Consider the following 21,596-nt stretch of genomic DNA (forward strand, 5'->3'; position numbering starts at 1 on the left):
AACGTGTTTGATAATAACGCAAGCAATCATTTAAATTCAATATCGACTTGTAGGTGCATTTTCAAAGTTTCCCCTTAAAACTGCTATATTTTTAATACATATAGGTACTACCTGATCAGGTCTACATCTATCTTATTCACTGACCTCGCATTGCAGGGCCAGCATCGCCAGTCGGCTGAAAACACATGCGGTTTGATCTTGATCGCCGCACTAAGGTAACGCGGTCTGTAAGTAGTAAATAGTGAAGCAGTAAAATACCACATGTTTGGCCAAGGTAAATAAATTCATCCAAACTAAGAGACATGCGCAGCTATTCTTGTTAACATTGTTAACAGATTTAAAAGTTTGTGTTTTCCCAAACAAAAACCAGAAAAAATACCACTTGTCTAGATCGAAGAGATTTCCCTGGGATGATCTGTGGGTCAATGTGCTTTCGTCACGCTACATATATCACTCATTTTTGTTCGGTACCAAAAATATTACTCAGCCGACATGTGGTGCGAACAGCTAGGTCCAAAATACTGGTGGTGATTTTGTTGGCCACAGCTGAAAATTTTTTTTTATTTTATTGTGTTTGCACCATTTCCCATACCAATAATAAGAACCATTTCTTGTAAGTGATATTTAGTTTTAACAAATCATTGTTTCTTTTATTCTCTTTCAATTTTGTCGTTGTGCATCTTTTCTTTTTTCTTCCGTTCAATGTAAAAACAGCCGCTTATTGCAGTGTATTAGTGCTGAAACTTATGCTGCTAGGAACATCGATTTTCGAATAAAATACTCCTCGTCTCTCTTTAGAAAATCAGAGTCAAGGAATAATGGTTAATCGTCGATAGTTACTCGATAGAAAACAAAAAAATAATTGCTTAGCCTAAAATGGAGTTCAATGTGAAAAATTTTACACTTGAAGAAATTTTCAATGAACTTGTCGCGAGAATTCGTTAAATAAATAATCAAAACGTTTGGAAAAAAAAACATAAGATTAACCTAACTTGCGTTTATGCATAGTGTATAAAGTAGTTCAAGTTAAACTTTACTTTTACTTCGTTTCCATTTGTATATGAGATGCTTTATTCGTAACATAATAATATAAATGGTAGGAGGTAAAACGAAAAGAAATGAAACGAAACCTAAAGGTAAAGGTAAGTTATAATAAATGGAGTGACTTTAGTTGAAAGTTGTGGTCAAAATAAAAAAGTATTTGTATTGCCTTTCTTCTGTGCTTCTTAAAAAAATAATGAATGCGCGGATGTATGTATATATTTTTGTATTTTTCTATTCTTTTTTTTTTGTTTTTGTTTTTGTTTTTGTTTTTACTTTTACTTTTCATTTTTATTTTCATTTGACGTGTAAATATGTGAGAAAGTGAAAAAAACATCACAGTTAAAACTTCAGTACATTTTCTCGTGGTTCGAAATTAATCAAGAAAAAAAAAACAATGTATGTATATACATATGTAGATTAAAGTTCTATTTTTCTCTATAGATATACGCTTACAAAATACACCTTATGTATTGCATATAAATAATGATTATCCTCCTTTTTTTTGTTTGCTTCTTTTGCGTTTTTTGTCATTTCATTTTAGCGAATTACTTGATATATGGATACGTTGAGCCAACATCTGGCAATGGGGCCCTATATAAGGCCGATGCATCAGATACATCAGTATTATAGAAACCGATTGCCAGGTGAACGACGCAGCTGAGATTTTCGGATTGTTTTCTTGTTGAATACAGTACAAACTAGGCGATCCTACAACTGGCTTAACTTCTAAAAGTACTTGCTGGCCCCCATGTGTTCCCCCAAGCCTATACCCCCGCCTACCCTAATCCTCCCAGCTCCATGTGGGATCCAGCTCGCGATTGATGCGCCACAGCATCAGTTCCATGCAAGCCCGCGAATCCTCGAAGCTGCTGTGTCCCGTGGTGCCGTCGCCACTCTGGATCTCCCGCTTCAGGTGCACCTTGGTGAGGTGCCTCAGTGCCCGGCGGTAGGGAAAGCCACTGCAGTGCGGGAAACTGATCGAGGTGTCGATCAGGGTGTTGTGCACCAGGCGTAGGGCGCGCAGGTCGTTGTCCAGTCCGTGGCCAATGAGGATGGTGTCCGCGGCGATCAGATCGAGCAGATCCCGCTGCACCTCGGCCAGACTCTTGGCGCCGGAGCGCAGGTCCCGCTCCGTGATGCCCGAGTACCGGGTGTTGTAGTCAATGATGTCGCACTCGGGCCGCACAAAGTGCTCGTACACCAGCTGCCCGTTGAGGGCCACCAGTGAGACCTTGGTCACGTCCAGGCCACGACCCGTGTAGCTCATCTCGCAGTCAAGGGCGTAGGCAGCGGGCTCGTCGCCGTCGATGGATGAGGGCTGCTCCCGGTGCTGGGTCCGCACGAAGTCGTAGTAGGGTCCGTTGACCCCCACCACCGAGCCCGTCCACACGTGCCGGTCACTGAGGCAGCAGCCCGGCGAGGATTCCTCGCCCTCGTGGCAGCAGGTCCAGCGTCCATGGCAGACGCCGTCGTAGTAGCGCTGGTACTTGCCCGAGTGGTAGTGGCACTCCTCGCGCGTCAGGTACTGACCCGTCAGCTCGTCCACCAGGAAGTGCCGCTTGCAGCGGGCACAGGGCTTGGCCAGGCTGCGCTCCACCTGCACGTACTGGCAGTACTTGAGCTCCAGACCCAGTTCGCCATCGCAGCCGGCGGAGGAGGAGGAGGACACGGAGGAGGAGTTGGAGGACTCGCACTCGCTGCCGCTCCACTCGCCGCCGGACTCGGAGTCCAGGGAGCGGGGTGAGCTGTTCCCGGAGTCGCTCGAGGTGGCCACCTCCTCTTGGTTGCTTAACCCATCGTGGCAGTTGATCACGGTGACGGCCGGAGCAGTTTCCGCCAGGGCAGCGGCAAAACTCATGTGTGGCAGGCACTTGAAGATCTCGATGGCGCCCTCGTGCACCACGGATTCCACGGGAAAGCCGTAGACCCTTAGCAGATGGTGGTCGATGACATGGCGCCGCAGCTGCTGCATCACAGCCCGGTCGTCCAGATCCAGTTGCTCGTACTGGCGGAGCGGCGGCACCAGGAAGTTGGCGTTCTGCCTGCAACGGTCCCGCTCTCGGCGCCATTCCAGAGTGGCCACGCCGGGCATTAGGGAGCGCTCGATCCGCTTCCGGTTGCCATTCGCATGGGGCGAACTCGTTGGCGAACTGGTGGGCGAACTCAAGGCCGAGGAGGAGCTGCTGTCGCAGGTTTTCCGCTGCGCGTTGCTGCCGTGCTTCGAGATGTTGCTGCCGGGATGACCGCCAATGTTGCTGTTGCACTTGCCGGGTTTCTTGTTGCTGTTGCGCTTCTGTTGCTGCTGCTGCTGTGGGTTGTTGCTGCCGGGGTTGGACTGTTGCTGTTGCTGACGCCACTTGCCACCAGCAGTCTGCTTGGCGGTTTTCTGGCCACCAATCGAGGCACTGGCTCCCGGCTTCTGGCCACAATTTTGGTCAGGATTGCGGAGCTGCTTCTGCTGGCGCTTTGAGCGCGACTTGTTGCCGCTGGGAGCACCTGCAACATGGCCACCGCCGTTGCCGCCATTCAAGTTGCCTTTCGGCTTGTTCAGATGCTCCCTGCTGGAGTCCATGTCCTCGCTGGTCGCCTCGCTGCTGGTGCTATTGCGATGACCCGGATTGTGCTGGCCCAGAAATTTGTCTGCAATAAAACATGGAAAAAGGGGTAATTAAATTAATCAAAATTATTACATATAACATTAAAAGAGCTTTAAGAATTGCATACTTTATTTAATAAAGATTCCCAAAGTAATTTAAATATTTCAATACTTGGAGAATATTCATTTGTAATAATAAAGATTTTAATTTTATGGCCTAATGATTTTCTCGTATTTATAAAATATTATTTTTTTTTGTTTTGACACATTTTTCAATAGAATTACCCTTAAATTTTGTTTATTTCTTGAATCTTATTCATTAAAAACCTCTTAGGAATTTCAACCAATAAAATAAAATATTCGTTTAGAAATTCAAATTCTGATAACACGTTCGCACACAAGCGTAAAACTTACACGCTTATCAACAAACGCCACGTGCTTTTGAGTATTTTTCTCTCTCTCTCTCTCTTTTGTCGTTTCCATATCTCCCTTTATTTGTTTTATTCTATGCTACACTTAGGAAAAACTTTGTATGGTTTGGTATTACGTTCGGATTCATATGATATTAATATATGATATTGGTTAAAAATAGTATAAGCTGGATCAAAAAGATTATTATGCTTTTTTCTGTTCTTGGTGTAGTGTTTTTTTTGCATCAAAGTTGGCTCTAATATAATTTTATTTTCAATTATAAGAAAACTATTATGTTCTCATCATATGTAATACGAATGTTGCACATTTTTATCCCAAAGTGAAGACTATTTTTTTTGTCGTGTAAATGTATATATTTAATTTTTGATAGTGTGATTTGATTTAGGGAAGGTTACGCATGACTGGAAATTGACGCATGTGTGCGGCGTTTATACCTCGAGTTTTTGCTAATTCAGCTTATTTGGTTGCCACCCGACGGGTGGGTTAAAAGGGGGTGGGGCGTGGCTGGGGATGGGGAAGGGGGGCCTCGTGTTGACGCATTACAATTATACACATTTTATTATGACTATTATATGCCGCCTGTTATTATTATTTCTACCTATTAAGCGCTATACGTTGTCTCGGTTTCCGCATTTAGCTCATCATTTTCCCATTCCCCTTTTCAATTCTCGTTCTCAAGTTAATCATTAAAGTTCTAAAAGGGGTTCGTGGGGGGTGTTTTGTGGAGCGCCAAAAGGGGTTATAGAGGGGCATTTGAGCTGGCTTGACCTGTTGTCAAAGATTAATTTAAGTTTTTTGGGGCGAGGACTAATCACGCTGGATAAATAATTGATAGAATGAAACCACTTAAGCTTTATTTATGAATATTTATACAACACCTAATGCTGCGTTATTAAACGCAATATAAAAGCAAGTTTCTCAAATCATAATTTAAATAAAATATTCAATTAGAAAATTTACTTTTAACCTTGCCCAAATATTTATTTAAAATCACCAATATTAAGGACGGGTTTGGAGCTTAAGCTTAAATGTTTAATGAGTGGTTAGTTAAGTATTGGTATTCAGTAGGGTAACTCTAAAAAAATACAAAGTAATGTATTCCAAGAACCTTTAAAAAATAAAACATTGAGCATATAGTCTATCAAACGAAAAATTTTTGATCCTAGCCTAAAATTATCAATGCATATCCTATTGATGCGTTTGGAGCTTACATATAAATGTTTAATAAGTTGCTTGTTAAGAAATGATATTTAGCTAATAAGACATTGTATCAATCCCAGATCCTAACGATTATAAATCCTATCAAGCATTCTTTTCAATCTTAAACAGTCTATTATTTCTGGTATCTATCTACGATATTCAAAGTGACGCACTTTGAGCAAACTATAGTCTTCCTATTCCGTCAAGAGTCATCCGTCACTCAGAGGAGACTTATGACGCCTCTAAAGTCGACGACATTTTCTTATCTGTTTCCTAGACGGCGACTTGCGAATTGCCAACCGCTTCCTTGTAGTGAAAAGCGTTGGAGCGAACACTTCCTTAACACTAGTGTGCTACCCATATATGTACATTAGGGTGGTTAAATAAAAAAGTGATACATTTTAAGGAGCAATAAATGTATTTGAAAACCATACCATTTTTTTTTTAAGTTTTATGTCTTGTGCAAAATTTTGTAAAAATTACTCATACGACACGTATTAAATTTGTTGATCAAAGGCAATGGTACGTATTAGTGATATACTTTAAATCTCAGACGATAAGACACTTTTTTTTCCCAAAATTCATTCTGATGCGCCTTAAATGCAGTAGGCCCTAACATTTGCATGCAATTTAAGACCACCCCTATGTACATACATTTGTATTTAGCCCGTTTTGGGGCCCAGCAAGTGGCTGCCACTGGGATCGAAATTGAATTTCAAAGCGCGCATAGATAAATCATATGGCGAGGTGGGTTTGTTGACTTCGCCGCGTCGAAGGACGCCGAACACTAAGCACCCAGACGTGAGCTGCAAACCCAAAGACCCAATGGGATCATCAGGGGGCGAAGAAATGATATCGGGGCGGATCGAATTATTGTTTACATATGTACCACCCGCATATATGCTCGTCATAGGTATGTCCATCACGTATCATTTTCGTATAGTACATGGGGTATCATATACAAGTGCGTGGTCAACGATTAGATAAAGCGTGGCCGAAGTTTTTGGGCGTGTTTCGGTCCGACTTTTGGCCATCTGTGTGTCCAACTCTCGGAAGCCAACCGAAATGCTGCCTTTAAACGTTTTTACGACAGGCTCTACAATACGGCTTTATCGCCAACCAACGCACGCGCCAAACTCTCTAAACAGCCTTGAAAATCATATTAGAATATAAATATGTTTATGCACATAATATATGTACATCCGATTAAAAGAGAAACAAAGCGAAATTTATGAGTTTTATGATTCGCCAGCTAGCAAAGGATATTTAAATAATGTCGCACTTTTCAGTGAACATTTTCCACGCACTTGCAAGGGCATTTAATCTCTCTTCATTGGCAGACATTAACTTTAGAAGAGGTACGGAAGTACATACACTTGAGAGCCCGCGATTAGATAGTTTAGTTAAACAGGTGAGACTAAAGTGTCAGGGGCTGACAAATGATAATCCATGAAAGTAAAACGGTGCATAAAGCACTCATTGTAAAAAGCGCTCGTGCTACAAAATACAACTGGCGTTGAAATTGATTTAAATGCAAAATGTAACTTTCATACTACGAGCGTGGCAACATGCAGGGGTCGATTTTATATACATGACAAAGGGAAAATTTATATTGAATAATTTGGAGTACTTAAAATACATTGCCTAACTATAGTTTTGAAACGAACTATATCTATTCTATAGCGGATATTTGGTTCCGAGCTGTTGTGCTATATATTACCTATAACCGTACAATAAAAATTTAAAATCCTATTCCTGTGCCAAGTGCTAGATTTCCCCTGTCTAGACTATGAAGGCTACCCACATTTGGTTACCGGGCAGTGATAAGATGTGCGTGTCCAGGGGCCCACAATTACTTTATACATATTCCCGACTGCCCAATTTCCAGTTACCTACGGCAACAGCGTCCAGTCCAAAAGTTCCCTCGATTGTCGCGATTGTCTCCGCACCTGTGATTGTGGCTCTGACTCTGATTGTGATTGTAGTCGAGTGCCGAAAGACGCCATTCTAATCAGCAAGCCCGAAATATATGGAATAGAAACAAATCAAATGCACTCTGATGGGAATTATATATTCAACAGCTGTTGAGTCGAGATAGGCCTTCCCCTTCGATGATGAATCGGTAACCCAAGGGGTCATAAATTACTTCGTCACTAATCTATTTACTCATCTCAGAAAAAGTGCCAAATTGGATTCAGCTAGGCAACACAATGCCGTTTAATTAGTTATCGGTGCGCAGTCAATTGTCAAGATAAGTCCATAAATATGAATTAGTTTATTAATCAACCCATATCTATATTTTGTGGGTCGCCTAGTGACGCAATCGATGTTGTGACGTCATGGGGTGACCCATTTTTATGGTAAAATCCAAACAGCATCCCAGGTAGTGTAATTTTCAACAACTTAAAAACGACCTTCGGCTTTATGCGGCGCTTCCTGTGCCAAGACAACGAACAAAATTACTCGTCTCGCAATTGGTTTGTGCATTTTTAATGAGGCCCGAAAACTTGGCTTTGGGCAAAACAAAAAAAAGCGAAAAAAAACAAAAAAAAAAATAATAACTATAATACCAGTAAACATCATCGCGATAGTTAATTGTGAGCGAACACAACACGCTCACGTATGTCACAACATCCCGTCGTCAGTCCAAAGTTTTGGCATGGTCCCATAGTCGCCTTTAATGTAAACTAATATGAGTTTTATTAATCAAATAGAAATAATATATGCGTATGCAAAATGCGGCCATTGAGGTCAGCAGAAGGGGGCACAAAGATTTAATAATTTCCAAACCAAAAACAAAACAGAGCCGTAAAAAGCAATCCAAACGACCAAACGACGTATTTAAGGGTTAGCCAGATATATGTACATAACATATATAGTACTATATGTATACAGCTGTGTGCACGCAACCTCCAGATTGTTGTAATCAAATCATTAGATAATACCTGGACATCTGATCTGTTGGTTTCACTTATAAGGCAAACCTAGACTCGTAAATTTGCTTTATCAGGCTTTTCTTTATTTTCATTTTGGAACCCATTTCAAAATAGCCCGATTAATAATCTTTATATCTTTATGTGCTTATAAGGTGTATTCTAAAAAACAATGTACAAAATATTTACCCTGCGATAAAAGTTCTAAGAATAACCTCATTTAAGTTAAGAGTGCCAGTTAATATCTATTGGGATACTTATTATGTTTTACGAAATAATAAATACCCTTGTTTACAATTCTAAAATATTTTCTAAGAATATATCAGTACTAAAATATGCTGGTTCTGGGAATCAGCACTAAACAGAAGTAATCCTTCTACTAAAAAAGATTAAGATTGCTGTAAAAAAAACGCAGATGGAGATAAATATAGTGATTAAGAAGAAGCCTGTCATTTGTCTTATCAATTATCTTTGTTATGCGAAGATGACATTATACATTTCTAAGCCCAAAAGTTATCTAATGTGTGATCGGACCTGATTTGTCTATTTCCAAGTGGTGACATAAGGCCTAAAAATCCCTTTCCTATCTGAACTTTCTCCCACGGATTAGCTGTTAGTGTAGCATACGGGCCACTGATCACCCACTGTACGAAGATCTCTCGGCGATCTTTGGTCTCCAAGCTCGTATCGGGTTGGATCGCATTGTGTCGGAGACGCGGACTCAGGCATTGGGTAAACGCCCGGTGCTTAAACGGCGAACACGTTAACCTTGACTATTGCCGGCGGCGGCAAATCACAGACACTGGTGCAGACAGCGCGGTGGGGCAGACAGGGGTTAAGCGGAGCTATTCCAAAGATCGGCAAAGAAATGCGAATGATGATGTGATGATCAAGCCGAAGCCGAACAACAATAAACGGAATGGCGAGCACTTTTTACGATTGTTATACAAGTAGTATTGCGGCTACAGATTTCTGCCGGCAGCACACTTTAATGGGTTAGTAATGCGAGTAGGCATCCGAGCTATGAGAGCAAGCTGCAGTGCGGATCATGAGCATATGTGCCACTAAGGTGTATAGCACATAAAATAGATAAAAAGCTCTTTAAGCCATTTTTCAAACAGATACTAAAGACTTTGCTTAATAAAACCAAATACTTTTTCAGCGCTACACTTATAGGCAGCACTGTTGTACCTGTCTGTTTTAGCCGATACCATCGAGGTGACTGTGTTTTATTGTGGCTTGATGCACCGTTAGTTGGCACCACTTAAAATGGCAAGCAAAAATTAGTTCAAGTTGTCTTTGGACTCGAATTGCAGCTGGCCTACAGAGAAAAACAATCGTTGGAGGAAGGTAAAGAGTTGGGGAAAGATATATATAGATATGTATCATATATACCATATATAGCCTCAAATCCGATTCGTGTGAGATTCAGTGAGGCGTGAAAAACGCATTCGCCAAATGTCGGACCGCAAAAACCGCACATGGAAGACATTCCTTTTGGCCAAGACAGTTATCTAATGAGTGTGTGCCATAAAAAAGGCTTAATGGCAGACTTTGGCCATAACATTTTAATTGGAAAAATGCTGTAAAGTCTAAAGCAGAGGTTTTTTGGGCCACTCAAAGATCATACTTAAGGGGATTTTAAAGTAAACTTTCTAAATGTTTAATGAATAAAACAATTTTCCTCTCGATCTGGCATACTATTTATTCAAATTGTAGTTTTTCAAATATTCATCCAAATAAAAGAAAACGAAATACCAAGTTCTGATCTCGTTTCGTATTATTTTTGGCATTTAACGCTGCGGTGCGAATTTTTGCTTGTGCAATCCCGGAGATCTGAGATTTCGGAACTCGGTTCTCGACCACCCTTATTTCCATCCAAGTGCTAATCAATGACAAAACGATCGCTTATGTAATGATCGCCCGCAAAAAAAAAACATCTACTGTTGGTTCGGCTACACGTCGATTATCAGTTCATCGTTTGACCAAAATCGATCGACGACTGATACTACAGGCGTCCAACAATAATTCACCTGATACGGCAGAAATACGGCAAATAGCGAATATAAAAATGCTTAAGAGGCGCCAGCTGACTGAAAACTGAAAAATCTGAACTCTAATCAGCTACCCCTCTATTGCGTCTTAGCTTTCCCCGTCCAGCGAATACACGTTTATTTTCGAGTCGAACGGTAACAACAAAAATGGGGACCTGATTCTGGAAAGTTTTGTTGATTACCGACCAAAAATAAATTATGGAAAATTCTGACACAAAAACAAAGACTTAAATCAACAAAAAATTAAAAATGAAGGGATTCATTTCAAAACAACATATGGTTAATTTAGAAGAGATACAATTAATTTATGAATACAGTAAATGTGGTTGCTTTCCACATGGAAAGTAATAATTTTATTTTCAAATAAAATAATTAATCAAATAATGAAGGTCAAAAAAATTATGTGTAACTATCGTCAGTAATCCCTTCCCAATCATAATTGCCAATCAATGAATTGGCAAGCCCTAAGCTCTTTCGTAAACACACATAATTTCCTGATGCGCATAATTTAAAAAAATGTCCATAGAATTTGAATTTTTTTATAGCTTGTTGATATTTTGATGACTTTTACGCCCTGCCTTTCTCGTAGGAGATGCCTTTGTTTGTTTATTTCATTTCCTTTCGTATTCGTTGAGTCGCCCAATTTTTAATTGATTTTTAATGCGAATGAAAGCGAAAGCCATAGACAATAAAAGACGTGCTCTCCCTCTATAAATATTTCTCTAGAGTTCCGATACAAGCGAAGGTTTCCTGCAATTTTCTTACTTGTGAACAATGCCAGTTTCTAGTGGACAGTGACTGTGGCGGATATCTCAAAGTTAATTGAAATGTTAGTAACCAAGGTTTTACCCCCATCGAATGGCTACTTATAGATAGACCCAGTTTGATAAGAACTTTCCAACGACACCATAGATAGATATCGCTTCAGTTCAAGTGGACTTTTCACTTTTGAAGTGATGCTTTATATAAAGTTTCCATTGAAATGCAATACGTAATAATTAGGGTGGTAAAACACTTAAGTTTGATGTAAAAATGCCTTCTTACCATTATTTATTTACTTTGATGAGCTGTCTTGAACAATAATTGCGCACTCAGTACTCAAGGTTTAACGAACGTTTTTGTTATAAGATTAACCATAATTATAATTTACGATGATTTATTTAGCATTTTCTCTGATAAAATTGTTTTGTAAACTTTCTATCGCCAAAGAGGCCACTCCAATTCAAAGATATTTCCGTAATTAATGTCAAATCCACCGCCCATCCACCCACTGACCCAGAAATATATATCGAATTTGTGTCTGTATCTGTATCTGTGTGTCTGTACTTTTTCCGTTTGGCGGTATGGCCGCTCTCGATTTAACCGTTCCCGTTCCCGTTTCACATTCCCGATCCTATCCGATCCGACCCGATCCAAATTCCCGTTCCCGTTTTCATTGCCGTTAGCGGCGATGACGTTAATTTCGTGGCTGGGCATGATTCACTTTAGATGCCGGCGATTTGCTTGGAATTTTATTAAAAACAAAGCGAAATCGTGAATCAGCGTCTTTATTTCGATACCCATGAGCCAAGATACAGACATGAACATAATAAATGTACATATGTGGGTGTAAGATTGACTAAAACCGTATTTGTTACAGAAGCTCAGTGCCAAGAAAGGCTAGTTAAGTGATTCACACGATTTGGTTATTCGCTAAATTTGTTGGTTAATAGTTGTTGTCTGTCATTGTTTACTATGTTCCACATGTAAATATTTGTAAATATTAGTGCGTTCTTTGTATTCACAAACAAATTTTTTTGCATTTTTTGTTTATTTATGTCTTCTTGTAATAATTCAGGCATCTGCTAACTGATCTATTAAGTTTTTTGTTGCAATAACTCACCTTCGATGCATGAAGAACTGGCCAACCGATGTCCGTAGCCCCTTTCCAGCCAATTCGAAGGGGGTCGTGAGGGCGAGGATTCACTTCCGGTTATTCCAGCGATTCCATTCCGCTTCTGAATATTCCCAAAGGCATTGGATTGCTGCTGCTGCTGATGGTGTTGCTGCTGCTGGTGTTGCTTGTTGGTGTTGTAGCGACTCTTGCGAGTTGTGTGCTTGTTGCCGGTGTTGCTGCCGTGCTGCAATGTTGCTGTCGTAGCTGTTGCATGTTGCTGGTAGGCCATCATGCCATTGGTTGATGCTAGGTTGTTGCCGGTGTATTTCTGTGGGCAGCGCTTGTTGCTGCTGCTGTTGGTGTTGCTGGTCGTATTGATGGTAGTGTTGCCGCTGTTCTGGTTGCAACGCTGCATTTTGTCATCTGGAAAAAAAGTCAGCAATTTAGTATTTGTTTTGGTTCGGAAAAAGGGAATATATTATGTATAATACAATTTATAAAAACACATTTCGTAACCGAAACTTACAAATCTTAAGAAGATGTACTTGCAAGAAATCTTCGAGAAAGAAATGCATTGTACCGCTGCAGACATAAACGCGTTAGAATTAATTTCAAGATTGTAAACAAAATTTTGTTTCGTTTAAGGTGTTTATATTTTGTCTATTTTGTAAGGAAACCCTCAGCAAACCGCCTGCACTTGCAGTTGAAAGCCAACTAAATGGCGCGATTAGCAAACGCTCGCGATATAAACAAAAAGCTGGGCACCAAGAAAATACAGCGAATGCAAAAAAACCCAGAGACAGAGTCGTACAATTCACTTCACTGATGACGACACAGTGAATCACCCGCTGATAAAGCGGGAATACAGCGAATTCATCGGCTCTGTCTGTCTCTTTCTTTATCTCTGTTGCCCTCTCTTTCTCCCTTTTGCTAGGGCGACGGAAAATAAAACCTAGGCCAAGTCACACTATGTTTGTGGCGCTTTTCGACCAGGTTTTGACCACGTGCTCCCGCAAACTTCCTACTTAGATAAGGTGTATCTGTATCTACGGCTCGCATGGGATATACCATATGTTGGGTCGTTTTTTACGCCTGCATAGGGTATTATATTATGGTTACCATGACTTACGCCTGTACTTTTAATCATGAACAACATAGAATTTTCCCCAAACCATTTGTTTTATGTACGTTTATACCAGATCAGCTTAATTAATATAAGTGACAACATCAGATGACAGTCGACAGAGGACTTTTATCTTAGGTTTCCAAGGGTTATCCCTGTATTTTCAGTATAAAAAAAATTTTACTATACCTGGAACAAACTTAGCCGTCTTGCCGAACCTCGGTACCTGTTGCTGCTGAAACCTCTTCATTAATGTATGCAATTTTTGCGCTTTTCCGCCGATTTTCCAAGGATTAGGAAAATTTAGCTCGATTCGATTCGATTTTGCGTGGTGGAGTGTTTACTAGGGACAAAACGAAGCGAAAGAAACGGCAACAATTTTGATACTGTGCAAATGTTTTGTTTGGTTTGAAACTGTCCTGAACCGATCCGATAACATGCTGATAATAATATTCCACAGGGCGGCCAATTTCCAAAAAACACAGAAATCTACAGGGCCATGTGATCCATATGTTGTTTAACCTGAACTTCTTAAAAACCTCATTTCCAGATAATTCTGGATGGGTCCGAATTAGTGGACTTTTAGGGCACTCAAGACATGCTTGTCACATACGCATAGCTACTTTTAAAAAAATTCAATGTGCAAATGTTTTACCGCTCAAAATCCAGTTTAAAAACTTATGTATAAAACTCATGACAGCCGGCAAATATTGTTTTTGTGTGAGTGGAACAACTAGTTCGGATCATAGTTTATGGTATGCATTTTTGTTTGGGAAGAGCTTCATGTTATATAAGTTTTTGAGTAGTAAGTTTCATTATAAATTTTAATTTAAGAGCCGTTTTTAAAAGTTATTTCAAGACATTAATAGCTTAATATAATAGCAGCACCGAAATTTTATTTAAGTATTATAAAGAACTAAACAATAGTACTTCTTCGCCAATCGTACTTACAATAAAGTATAAAATTACAAAAATAATGGCAACTGCAATTAATTGCTTCCTGAAATGTTATTCAAAATATTGGTTTTCCAAGTATTTCGCTATTTTCACTGCTTTGACCAAAATAAAATTATTTTTGTGAAGTCTTTCATGTTTGCGTGTGAATTTTAACACTCAATAAGAACTTGTGTTTGTATTTTTAGCCAACGAGCACATAAGCGAAAAGTTCATCATCTGGTTCGCTTTCACTAGGCCATCATAAATGAATCTTGGAATTTCGACAATTTTCGTTGTTGTTGTTTATGGCGAGATATGAGCCCAGAAACATCATAACAGCAATCGCACAACTACAAACCAGAAACAAAAACAAAGCTATATAAATTATAGAAGAGTTAAACAAAACCAAAAAAGGCTGTACAAAAACACAAGACGAGCTGAAGACAGTCGAAATGACGACTGCGAGAAACAGGTACCAGTTCGTGCCTAGCGCCGTTCCATGTGCGTACCGCCTGCCCCGCCCCTTTTAAAGCCCCCGCCGCCCACCGCCCACCACACTGAAAAAAGCATTTGAATTTATGCGATTAAAGTCCGCTTTTGTGATGAATATTTGCTTAGGTTCAGCTTATTAGTTTTGAAGTTAAAATAATATATAACGTTTCATTAATATCTTATATTTATATTCAAAAATACCAAACATACACAATTTATGACATAATTTTTTAGTTTTTATCCTTAAGAAATTGTACCCCCATTCGAACAGTGCACTTTCAAGAAGAGAGTGGGAGAAGTCTTTGAAATTATCGGGTAATTTGTTGTTATTTCTTGGTAATATCAATTTGGCGAATGCAAAAATCGTGAAATTCGCAGGCGACCACGCCCCCTCGCTTGTCGTTGATTAGGGCGTGTGATTTATGAAGGCGTCACACTGAATCCCGATGAATCGGCATCAGAAACGAAGTCGGAATGATAATGTTGCGTGTGGAACCAGTTTGGAAGAAGCTTATAAATGCGACAAGTTCGTTGGGATCGTTGTGGGCACGTGTGTGCCATCACCCCCTTCTATTCCTCCAATATTTTACCCCCTTTTTTCGGTTCTTCTGCTCGCGCAAAAATGCATTGCCAAAACGGAAATGCATTCTATTTTTGTGGCCACCGCCGAACTCATCAACTGCATCATTATTATCGATATGATCATCATCAAATAGCAAAATACGATTCATTCACATTCATTCAAGTTAGCAACAACACAGAAAATTCAGCGCGCCAAAGTTGAATGAATTCCACTAAAGATATGTGTATGTGTATATATATATATAGATATATACGAAAGATCCCAGAGAAAGGAAAAAGGCAAGGAAACGAGACATTAAAAACGATTATGGTATATAGGGGAGCCAACTGAAGCGGATCATTAAGGGAAGACCACAGCGAACCGAACAATGGGGGAAACTTCAAAAGAAACTTTGCACAGATCTCAACAAACTTGGGATACACTTAGTTTTTGACAATGTTTTCTTGAAGAAAGTTTTCGTTGTTCAAATTAACTATTCTAGATTTATATTTTGTCATATAGTTTCTGTTAAACTTATACAATTTATTCTCAGGTATTTATTGTTCAATAATTTCGTGCCTCATAAAAAAGTCAACAAGTAGTTTCAGATGTGAAAGCCCTTAAAAAGTGTCACATGTCCTGTCGGCCAAGAAAGGGTATGCCAACAAAAGGAGACCAAAGCGAAGAATGCCAATATCATTTTGCGCATGGCAACAGCTGAAAACCTAAACTTAAGCCGATGATGACGACGCATTCGGCGCATGCGTGTGTGCTGCGCAGATACAGATACATTTTCGGACACATCTGTCGGATACACAGATAGCTGAAGTTTGGCACAAAAAGTTTTCCGAAATCAAATAGAAATCCGAAAAGCCGAGTGGAAATTATCCCAAGAGCCCAGAAGCGCGGCGCACAAAGTACACGAATCGAAACGAGTTTTCCTAATGGGTTTAATGGCTCCGGCGGGGTTACAAGTGGGGTTACAAACTTTTCTCCGCAGCCCCCGGTTTTTGTGTTTTGGGTTTTGGTTTTTGGGTTTTAAGTATTGGGCTCAGACGGAGCCTCGGCTTTCGGAAAGATAGAATGACAAAACGACAGAAAGACAGAAACACGTGTGTGCGCCATCGCCTCTTGTAATAACCAATGTTTCAGCGGACCGGAAATGTTAATGCGGCCTTAATGTATTGTATAATTGCGGTCAGGCCATAAAAATGAATAGAAATCCATAGAAAATTAAGTGATTCGCATTCAATTACGTGCCCCGAGCGCTAACATCTAGAACTTTTTGCCATTTCGTATTGTGGCCACATAAACGTAAATTAGATTGATGTAAGGCAGTGCCAAAAAAAACAGGAAGACTTATCAACCTGGGACGTGCCGTGGGGTTTGGTTTTTGTTTCGGGAATTGAGGATTGGGCTCTAATCAAAAGTGCTTTAAATTTATGGAAGAAGGAAGAAGATCGCGGCGATGGAGCGTGATGTGATGTGTTTTTATGGCTGACTGCCGATAACCAAGCCCCTTGCTTTCCACTAAGTTATTTCAAATTGAACGAATAATGTAGTACGTCAAACATTTTAGCCCTCTGGGAAGACTTTCAAGTAATCAAATGCGATTGGAAACACGGTATGGGGCTGGCTCACTCGAAAATCGATAAACAACAAATCACTTCCGATGACGACATTGAGCACATGGCGTATGCGCAATGTGTGATATCAACTTAGACAAATTTCAGCTTTTTTTGCCGCTTATTTGTATATGCTTACGGATTGTCAGTGGTTAAAGCAATTTCCTAAATGTTTTCTGAAAAGGCAGAAAGTTTATTTAAAAAGGAAAACAATCTTTTTCGCTAGAATCTTAATTAAAATATGACACAGGTTGTCATAAAGCATATAGTAAAATAAAAACTATATTTAAGACAACTTGACAATGTGCACTTTTTAGGTTCCTTATTTGGTAGGGTGTTGTTTTCCTCTTAAGCCCGTGATAAACATTTTTTTATAAAATCTGATATACCCGTTTGCTAGAAAAATGACCGCAAAATATTATGACTTCCTATGGTGAATTACAATCTTAAGTGGAATCGATGGGCTTATCAAAAAAAGAGTCACCTTAAAAAATTCAAAGTAATTTCTAAACAACTCTACAAGTGTACATACAAATTATATTTTTCACTTTGATTGTGGAATGTTAAGTTTGACAAATAAATAATGGGTATCTCGTGATATACAGGCTGGATGTTAGGCTTGATGTCTAGAGTATTTGGCAATACGTCACTGACGTAAATATATAAGACACTTGTGGGCTTTCTTCTAAAACTTTTTCACACATCATTCAGCAATTGTTATTAATTGAAAACATTATGGAATTTGCTGTTTACTCAAATACTAAAACGCAACCAAACAAATCAACTAATTTCGGTGAACCAAATTTTCTTCTTTCTTGATTATTTTCCTTGGACTTATATTTATTTATTTGCTGGTTTTTTGGGGGTCTCGAAATTAAAATTGGAGGGATGAGTTCATTTAAGATGAGAGTCCGCGTGCTTGCTGTCACAATTCTGCGATTCTGACACTTTTCTGACATCTCAAAATGAGCAAGAGCAACAACAACTCATAGGCAACTACAATCCAAGTATCGTAATAATATTGTGAACCAAAAAATCGTGACACTTGTCAAAACAAATCATCTTCATTAAACGCAGTCTCTATTTAAATTGTATTTGGTACTGCGGCTCTGTAAAGAACATGAATACGGATTTCCATCCACACTTAAAATAAGTGCGATGAGTGCAATTCAATCAAAGAATTTTTCATGGACTTGCAGATTGAAAATAATTTTTTTTTTAGTTGGTGTATCTAATTTCTAAGACTTTGTTAAACTTTCTTGTAGAAGTTTGTGCTTGAAATCCCTTTCCAATTACTTTCTTTTTTTTTAGTCTTACCTAATTTGCTTTGATCTCAATTGCCTTTTTCTTAGTGGCTATTTTTACGTTTTGCTTGGATTCATTTGGTTATAGTTTTTTGTTTAAGAATACCTAGAATTCCAAGCAGATTTTTCCGTTATTTTCCCTAGTTTCCGCCCCTCAAAACGCTATATTTAAGCTATTATTTTTCACTACAGTAACGGGCCAGAGAACAAGTGGCTCAACAGATTTCTATCTATTGAGGATGACCCATATTTTTATATTTCTCTAGTTTATCACAATTTGCAATTGCTTTCGACGTCCATGGTCTTCTCTTCCTCTTACTCGCAATTTCACGGCCCACACAAACGCGGTAGAAAGAGACAGGAATAGTTACACGGCAAGAAAATGTTTATCTTCTCTCAATTAAAAAAAAAAAAAAACAGAGATTAGATACAAATTTTTGATTAAAGCAAATGGGCTTTTGAAAAATATATACAACCTGCAATCTAAAATTTTGTGCTGCCAATTATTCAAAATACATCGATAACATAGTTTAAGTTTATTGTATTTATCAACATTCAAATTTTCCATAATATAGTTCAAAATCAACTCAACGTTTTTTTTATGTGCACAGCATTTTGTTTTGGTCGGTCGTTGAGAAATTACTTTTGACAAAATGTTTTCGCATTTTGTTTTGGTATGTTTTGCATTTTTCTTGCGAGGCGAAAACGCGCCAGATTCTCGCCTTCATTCATACAAAGAAAGCGCCGCGAGAAAAATAAAAATAAAATATTTATGGTAATTATTATTATTAATATAATATAGAATCGGCTGACGTATGATACATATTATTGTTATCGCTGTCATTGCTCTTCGGGGGATATTATTATTTTCATTTTAAGCACACGCACACAAAATGCAGAGCGCAAACCTCGATGATTTATTTTGCCAAGAGCCAGCCAAGTAATCAAAGTAATACAAATGGGCGCACAGCACACAATTTATAAAAATAAACAAACCAAACCAAACGCAAGACAAACCAAACGAGAAAAAATAATGCGAAAACACAAACAGTAAACACCATCCTCCTCCCAAAAAAGAGGCAAAACAAATAAATAAAAAGCCGAGTGAACAAGGGCACGACAGCTAGAGAAATGATGGCAAATTTTGATTTTGATGCATGTCGCCAGCTGTGCCTGCACAAGAAAATCGGTGGAAAATAGACCAAAACATTGATGAAAAGTTAAGTAAGTAGTGTTGCAAACAAATTAGAACGGATCCCAATGGAAAGTGGAGTCATCCAACAGAAAGGGGCTTAAATAATGTAATTTGGCGTAGTATTTCTTCAACAATTTGTTTTCATTGTGCAATTTTTTATGCATTGCTGAACCAATTTAATATTTTACACGGTTGATCTAGAACTGAATTTTAAAGCTTTTTACTTTAAAATGAGGCCCGAACTCATACTGACGAAAATCTTTAAAAAACACCAAATAATTTTAGCAGTGCCCCAAAAGACTTGCAAGTGGCCAAAGACATTTTGACCAAGAAATAAGAAATAAACGACGGAATGGAGAAACGAAGAAAACCAAAATGATCGCCTGGCTGGCCCCAAACCTCCATTTGCATGCACGTACTTATTTATTTAATTTTAAATAGAAAGTAACCTCAATTGCACTTGTAAAAAACATAAGTAAATAGCGCCGTCGAATACATAACAAAAGAGAAGTCAGGTAAACACCACCGATTTTTGTAGACGCTGTAGCAGTGAAAGGCCCCTTCAGCCTACAAATCAAATGCTCAATAAGACGGAAAAAACGGGAAAAAGCACACAGAGGGAAAAAGTGAATTGCATGATGAGAATGTGAGTAATAATTGATATATTTAAGAATATATTTTAAAGTCAAAATAACAAAGTACATATTATTTCAAATAAGCTAGAAAGGCTTGATTATTATATTCAGTTTTATTAAAAAATATATTTACAAACATGGGCTTATCACTTCAATGAAAGATATGACGGAAATAAACAAAAAAAAAGAGTTTCAAGAATTAAACATGGTATTAACAAGAGTTTGGGTTTTAAATTGTAATTTATGACTAATAAATAATATATGTAATTATCAAGATAAGTCATACATGTTTATACATTACGATCCCCAAGTGAAACTAAAGCCATGTACACTAATTTTTCATTATTATACTTTATTAATTCTGAATGTTTTGCAGTTTCTGCGATTTTTTTTTCGGTTTTGTCACGCTTGTCAAACGAGTGAATGTGCAAAGCAACAAGTTGGCGACGAACAAAATAAAAATGATAGGGACATTGAATGCAGCGGAGAAGCAATGAAATGAGAAATTGGGAAATTTGTGTACAAATTTGCTGAGAAAACTTGTTTGGAATGCGATCAGAAATCGGGCATATAGATGGGGCGGTGATAGGTCTCACAATAATTTTATAGAGAGGAAATCACAGCATCACACAACCCACTCGTTGTTCTAAATAAAGACCAACAATTGAATAGATTTTATCTATAAATTGTTCTACATACACCAACACATGTGCATGTTGGTATTATATATCTACACATAAGTCAGTTCAGTACTAGGAACACTTAATAAGTTAATCGGGGTTTCTGGGGCTATTAAGTTTGGAAAATCCTAACCACTAAGTGAAACTATTAGTTCTAATATTTTCTGACCCTTTCATACGTCAGCATTAATCACTCATCATCTCCGTTCTATATACATATTTTTAAAGTTTAAACATTTCCTGCGTAAATCACCCCTTAAAAGTAAAACTATAAAAAAACATTTCTTCGTGCGATTTCTTTAAAATACGATTTCTTAATAAAATGCTGAAATCGCTGTTCGCCTCTCACCGCGCAACAAATAAATTCATTCATATACATAAATAAAAATAAGTGTTTATATGTAAATCAGGTGCGTAGTCCCAGGGGGTTAGATATCAGCAGTATGTTTTCTACCGCAAACTGTTTTATATTGTTTATGTTTAAATATAAAATATACAGAATTTGGGCAATAAAACTGACACAATGTTGATTAACTTTTGATTTAGGATGTGTTTACCCACATATTTACTGATAGGATCAATAAATAATTAACTTTTTGTGTTTAAACAATTTGACAGGTAAAGGCAACTAGAAATGTGTATTAATATATGGCTTATCCTTTAAACTTTAATGGTAGCCAATTTAAATTAAACGATTTTAAAATATCTTTTTTATTTAAGGCTTTAAGAATAAAAAAAGATTGCAACTATAAAGTTTTCGTCACTATTTAGGCATTTGAAATCACTGGTTGCTGGCAACATGTTGCAGGTAAGAGTAAAAGTGCTGTTGCTTCTGTCAATTGACGTTGTTTCTCGACATCAACTTCATCTTCTTTCGTTTCGTTCACTCTTTCTACTTTGAAACTATGA

General features: G+C 38.4%; 1 protein-coding gene across 2 annotated transcripts; it reads right to left on the reverse strand.

Annotated features, from left to right (window-relative positions):
• Positions 1-623: 623 nt before the first annotated feature.
• On the reverse strand, positions 624-13,724 carry LOC128264646 (uncharacterized). Of its 2 annotated transcripts, none has more exons than XM_053000243.1 (3): positions 13,448-13,724; positions 12,142-12,558; positions 624-3,684 (listed from the first exon to the last, which is right to left on the reverse strand). In XM_053000243.1, exons 1-3 carry the CDS (start codon positions 13,506-13,508, stop codon positions 1,826-1,828), a joined length of 2,337 nt encoding a protein of 778 aa, XP_052856203.1. In that variant the 5' UTR covers positions 13,509-13,724; the 3' UTR covers positions 624-1,825. The 2 variants fall into 2 exon arrangements, with proteins under 2 accessions (XP_052856203.1, XP_052856204.1); XM_053000244.1 differs by lacking the exon at positions 13,448-13,724 and adding an exon at positions 12,662-12,824.
• Between the last annotated feature and the right edge of the window lie 7,872 nt (positions 13,725-21,596).

Source organism: Drosophila gunungcola, unplaced genomic scaffold (assembly GCF_025200985.1).
Source record: "Drosophila gunungcola strain Sukarami unplaced genomic scaffold, Dgunungcola_SK_2 000076F, whole genome shotgun sequence".
In the NCBI taxonomy this organism is placed as follows: Eukaryota; Metazoa; Arthropoda; class Insecta; order Diptera; family Drosophilidae; genus Drosophila; species Drosophila gunungcola.

Coding starts and splice junctions, on each gene's coding strand:
- LOC128264646 (XM_053000243.1), bottom strand. CDS start 13,508: ATGAAGAGGTTTCAGCAGCAACAGGTACCGAGGTTCGGCAAGACGGCT. Junction 12,559..13,447: donor GACGGCTAAGTTTGTTCCAG/GTATAGTAAAAT, acceptor CTTTTTTTCCAG/ATGACAAAATGCAGCGTTGC. Junction 3,685..12,141: donor CAGTTCTTCATGCATCGAAG/GTGAGTTATTGC, acceptor GTTTTATTGCAG/ACAAATTTCTGGGCCAGCAC.